Source organism: Hemibagrus wyckioides, linkage group LG25 (genome assembly GCF_019097595.1).
Source record: "Hemibagrus wyckioides isolate EC202008001 linkage group LG25, SWU_Hwy_1.0, whole genome shotgun sequence".
Lineage (NCBI taxonomy): Eukaryota > Metazoa > Chordata > Actinopteri > Siluriformes > Bagridae > Hemibagrus > Hemibagrus wyckioides.
This window is the reverse complement of record NC_080734.1, coordinates 16,154,892-16,160,891: the sequence shown is the minus strand read 5'-3', so window position 1 is coordinate 16,160,891 and position 6,000 is coordinate 16,154,892. Positions and strand designations below refer to the sequence as shown.

At 41.4% G+C, this 6,000-nt stretch overlaps 1 protein-coding gene across 16 annotated transcripts in view; it reads left to right on the top strand.

Moving 5' to 3' along the window:
* The window catches only part of dab1a (DAB adaptor protein 1a), a 394,224-nt gene that overhangs the window by 329,448 nt on the left and 58,776 nt on the right, over positions 1-6,000 (top strand). For all 16 annotated transcript variants that reach the window (XM_058379226.1, XM_058379225.1, XM_058379227.1 and 13 more), the window contains one exon: positions 4,173-4,312. In XM_058379226.1, the coding sequence (XP_058235209.1) occupies positions 4,173-4,312 (140 nt within the window). The remainder of the gene's footprint in view (positions 1-4,172; positions 4,313-6,000) is intronic.

The window sequence follows — 6,000 nt, the reverse complement described above, 5'->3', positions numbered from 1 at the left end:
GGGTTAGTGAGTGAGTGAGTAAGAGACTGGAAGGATGAGTGAGTGAGTGAGTAAGAGACTGGGAGGATGAGTGAGTGAGTGAGTGAGTAAGAGACTGGAAGGATGAGTGAGTGAGTGAGAGACTGGAAGGGTTAGTGAGTGAGTGAGTAAGAGACTGGAAGGGTTAGTAAGTGAGTGAGTGAGTGAGTGAGTAAGAGACTGGAAGGGTTAGTAAGTGAGTGAGTAAGAGACTGGAAGGGTTAGTAAGTGAGTGAGTGAGTGAGTGAGTGAGTGAGTAAGAGACTGGAAGGGTTAGTAAGTGAGTGAGTAAGAGACTGGAAGGGTTAGTAAGTGAGTGAGTAAGAGACTGGAAGGGTTAGTAAGTGAGTGAGTGAGTGAGTGAGTAAGAGACTGGAAGGGTTAGTAAGTGAGTGAGTAAGAGACTGGAAGGGTTAGTAAGTGAGTGAGTGAGTGAGTGAGTGAGTAAGAGACTGGAAGGGTTAGTAAGTGAGTGAGTAAGAGACTGGAAGGGTTAGTAAGTGAGTGAGTGAGTGAGTGAGTAAGAGACTGGAAGGGTTAGTAAGTGAGTGAGTAAGAGACTGGAAGGGTTAGTGAGTGAGTGAGTGAGTGAGTGAGTAAGAGACTGGAAGGATGAGTGAGTGAGTGAGTAAGAGACTGGAAGGGTTAGTGAGTGAGTGAGTGAGTGAGTAAGAGACTGGAAGGGTTAGTGAGTGAGTGAGTAAGAGACTGGAAGGGTTAGTGAGTGAGTGAGTGAGTGAGTGAGTAAGAGACTGGAAGGGTTAGTGAGTGAGTGAGTGAGTGAGTGAGTAAGAGACTGGAAGGGTTAGTGAGTGAGTGAGTGAGTAAGAGACTGGAAGGGTTAGTGAGTGAGTGAGTAAGAGACTGGAAGGGTTAGTGAGTGAGTGAGAAATAGTAAGTGAGTGAATTAGTGAGAGTGAATGGATGAGTGAGTGACTAATAAATATATAAAGGAGTGATTAAATGAATGATTTCAGCCTCGTGTCTAGCGAACTGCTCCCTCTCTCTCTCTCTCTCTCTCTCTCTCTCTCTCAGCCCCAGAGCCTGCACTCGATTAGTAAAATCCCGACCCAGTATTTTCGGAGACAAGAACAGCCATTGAGTGTCCACAATAGATAACACTGAGGAGTGTGTAGGAGCAAGGTCAACACTAGAGCGCTACTGATACGAGCAACAATACAGCAGCCAGGAGCGAGAGAGAGAGAGAGAGAGATTATATAGCAAGATTGTCATGTGCCTGGACCATCAGAGATTAAAAAAAATGTTTGAGAATTAAAATCCTGTGAAAATTCTAGTTTAACGTATTAAAAGAAATAAAAAAGACAGATCCCGCAGGGGAGTTAAGCTGTAAATATACTGTAATGAATGCGTATCACTCTTTAAAAGCAGCACACATCCTTGCCCCTCTGACCTCCATGTTCTGAGCTGCCAATTAACCAGGTAAAAGTGTTGCTGTTTACTGGGTGTCCCCAGGGCTGTCAGCAGGGTCTGTTACCTATACTGTGAGTGTGTGTGTGTGTGTGTTTGTGTGTGCGCGCGTGTGTGCTGTGAATTAATTGGCTTGGTTTGTCTCCGCTCTGGTGGGTGCAAACCAGTTAATTGGTGTCTGTGCTATAGGAGCGATCGATTGGTCAGTCCAGGCTGCCAATTAAAGCCTGTGTGACCAGGGAATGGGAGGAACTGGTTTTTATCTTCTGTACTGTGATTGGCTGCTGCTTTCATGCGCGAGTTGAACTGCATTCCTTCAGATCAGCTCAAACCGGACATACCCACACACACGCCACACATATCTCCCACTGTGATCTTTTCTCTAAACGTCCAGGAATTCCATCGTAACCGCATTCATCATCTTTCAAATCCGGTCATGATTTTTTGGGGGATTTTGCATGTTAGCTAATTAACTTTAGGGTTAATTGGGTTTTATTAACTTTGATTAATTCAGTCACAGCTTGGCCATTCATATGGGCCAGTATACACTCGCTGGTCAGACACCTGGGCAAACAGATGTTGCTTGATCTTTTTCCAACCTTCGTATGACCAGTTTGAGTCTGTGCCCATTCTGTGCAGTCTCAGATTCATGCACTTACAGACATACAGTAGTGGAATTTAACGTTTTCTTCTTATGCTGTAGCTCATCCATCTGTAAGCCAGATGTGTTTCTATTTATCCTGAGATGCTTTTTCTGCTCACTACATATTTAGACCTGTACGTTTAATAAAGACCTCCTATCAGCACCAGTCTGGTCACTCTCTTATGATCTCTCTCATCAACATGGTGGGGTTTTTTTCCACCAGCAGAACTAACACACTGATATGTCCTTCAATGTTTTACATTTTTGCTCCATTCAACAGTCTGTATACTGTATAAATCCCAGGAGATCTGCAGTGTCACAGCCACGGAGATCATATTTTTCCCATATGGTTGTTATGAACATTATTTATCTAAGCTCTTGACCTGTATCTGTGTGATTTTGTGTATTGAACTACTGGCACATGATTGGCTGATTAGGTAATTAAGCATGTTGCTTTACAAATTTGAGCCTAGCTAGGACTGCATAATTTAAATGAGCCAAATAGCAATTTTACCCCCGATTTTGTCTGTATGTGTTAATGAAAAAGCCGTTTTGGGGTGTGGTGAAAATTTCCTATGCCCAAAAGTCACTACAGGAACTGGGGCTAAATACAGCTAAAGGGCAAGTATTAAAAATCCGTAAAATCTGCCAACTGAAGACAAAAAAATAAAACCATTATTTTAAGCTTCTGAAACTTATATTCAAAACAGGTTTCCTGAAATGATGCTTTATATTGTATACTTTATAATCAGAAACCCAGACTCATGTATCTCTGCATTTGTTTTGTATTCATATTATATCTGGATGGAATTTCACCACCTTTAGGACCACATGCTGAGTTATTCCTTGTAAATCAACCAAGAACATGCCAAGTAACTGTTCTGAGCTCAGGGTTATGGGGGGTGGGGGGGGTGAATATTGCATGTTCTGTGTGTGTGGCATCTCTGGTTTTCTTACATTTCCATTAAACATGGTAGCTGTGTGTGTGTTGCACTGTGCTGAGCTGATATTCCATCCATGTATTTATTTGCCCAGATCCACCACAGCTCCTGACCCTGAGGATAAAAAAAGATGAATGACTGAATTTGGGAATTTTATAAATCAAGGCCTTCATATGCAAAACAGATAGATAGATAGATAGATAGATAGATAGATAGATAGATAGATAGAGTGGCAGGGAGGCAGAAAGATGGATAGATGGATGGATGGATAGATAGACAGACAGATGGATGGACAGACAGATAGATAGATAGATAGATAGATAGATAGATAGATAGATAGATAGATAGATAGGCAGGAAGGCAGAAATATGGATGATGGATGGATGATAGATGGGTGGATGGATAGACAGATGGATGGACAGACAGACAGATGGATAGATAAATAGATAGATGGATAAATGGATGGATGGATGGATAGATAGATAGATAGATAGATAGATAGATAGATAGATAGATAGATAGATAGATAGATAGATAGATAGATAGAGTGGCAGGGAGGCAGAAAGATGGATGGATGGATGGATAGATAGATAGATAGATAGATAGATAGATAGATAGATAGATAGATAGATAGATAGATAGATAGATAGATAGATAGGCAGAAAGATGGATGGATGGATTGATAGGTTCTCTGTAAATTCTTTGATAAAGAAATGATAAGTATAAGTATGATCAAACAGGATCATTAATTGTGATATTCAGCAAAAATAATTGTAATTCATTTTTAGCCATTGTTGTGCAGCCCTTGAAGTTGAAGCTCTGTTGTATTTATTCATTGTACTTTCCTGGAGTATGGTGTAAAAAACAACTGTCAGTCACCCCAAGCAGGTAGAAAGCCGACGCAATACACAGATTCATCCTGCCTCTTTATTAATGCACTGTGTTCCTGTAGTAACTTTATACTGGATAAATGAGTGAAATGTGGCATGTAATCTTAGTTACTGTATAATTATTGCTCCCAGCAAATGCCAAGCAAAAAACAACATATTTTTTTTGTTTGTGTTAGTGAAATGTGCATCACAAGCTTTAATTAATAGTTCTCTCTCTCTCTCTTCTCTCTCCCCCTCCCTCTCCCTCCTCAGGGCAGGACCGCACTGAGGCAGCTCTGATAAAGCGCTTTAAAGGGGATGGTGTCCGTTACAAGGCCAAGCTCATCGGCATTGATGAGGTCACCGCCGCAAGAGGAGACAAGCTCTGCCAGGACTCAATGATGAAGCTAAAGGTGTGTGTGCGTGCGTGCGTGTGTGTGTGTGTGTGTGTGTGTGCAACTGCAGTCACAAAGTGAATGATCTCTCATACCCTACATCCATCAGCTGAGTTAATGAGCCCTGTAAACAGCACTGCCCAGCCAAGGGTGTGTGTGTGTCTGTGTGTGTGTGTGTGTGTGTGTACACATGTATTTGTGTGTGTGTGTGTGTGAGAATGTATTTAGCAATTCCCCTCATGATAAGATTTTAACTGCAACTTTTATGTAGTATAGTGTGAGTGTGTGTGTGTGTGTGTCTGCACATCTATATGTACATGTGTGTTTAGGCATGCCTGTGCGTGTATAGCAGTGTTATGTCCTAATTTGCATCTTAATTTAATTGTAATGGAGGTCAGGCTGCCATTGATCACAGCTGTTTATCCCTTTGCTCATTTCAGCAGCTAATCTATAACCGTAGTCCCGCAATCCTTCACTTCTTAGTAAACTTATGACCCTGCATGATCTTTACTAATCTCTCTCTCTCTCTCTCTCTCTCTCTAAACATACACATATGCACATATACACTCCTTTTATATATCCACTCAGCTAAGAAGTGCTTCATCTCTCCATCTATGAAAGAAACAAATTCTATATGACCTGCTTTTTTGAGGTCAAAGCATCAACATGAACAGGCTTTCTCACATCTACAGATACAATCAGAAAGAATTTGTATACATCAGTGCTGTGCTGCTTCACTTTTGGACTCCTTCCACCGTTATTTATTTATTTTTACCACCTTCAAATGTTGTTTTCGCACGTAAGTGAACCTGCACCGTGTGAATAATGGATAATGAACGTAAATGTTATTCTAAAGGAGTTGTGCTCATGCTCATATGCCCCACAGACTTCCTCCAATCAGGAGCAATCGATACCAGGATCACGTTATTGAACAACAGAGGGAGATAGGAATGAGTAGAGTCCCCTAGGGTAGTTAAAAGAAACAGCGTGTTGTAGATTAGTTTCTATTTTGCAAACACACACACACACACACTTGTACAGATACATGCACTATGTTTTTTTCCTTAATTCTCATAAGCACACTCATGCTTACAGTGTCACATATAAGCAGCCTTGAACATTTAAAATGTGTGTGTGTTTAATGTTTGCGAAAGTGTAATTTACCCTGTTTTCTCACACTTTTGACACTTATATATTTATTTTCGGGCGGCATGGTGGCTTAGTGTTTAGCATGTTCGCCTCAAACCTCCAGCGTCCTGGGTTTGGGTTTCCTCCCACAGTCCAAAGACATGCTACTAGGCAGATTGGAGTCTCTAAATTGCCCGTAGTGTGTGATTGCGTGAGTGAATGAGTGTGTGTGTGTGTGTGTGTGTGTGTGCCCTGCGATGGGTTGGCACTCCGTCCAGGGTGTATCCTGCCTTGATGCCCGATGATGCCTGAGATAGGCACAGGCTCCCTGTGACCTGAGGATAGATTGGATAAGCGGTACAGACAATGAAATATTTATTTTCCTCCATATTTCAAACAACAAACTACTAGATTCATAAAAATACTGACTACAACTGATATATGTTACGGTTAAAGGTTAAAGTCAGGGTTAGCATTTGTATGAAATCAAACAAAACACAACATCCTCCTTGCTCACTGAAATTCGTACTCGTTTTAGCTTTACGAAAGTCTTCCATGATTCAAAACGGCTCATGGAC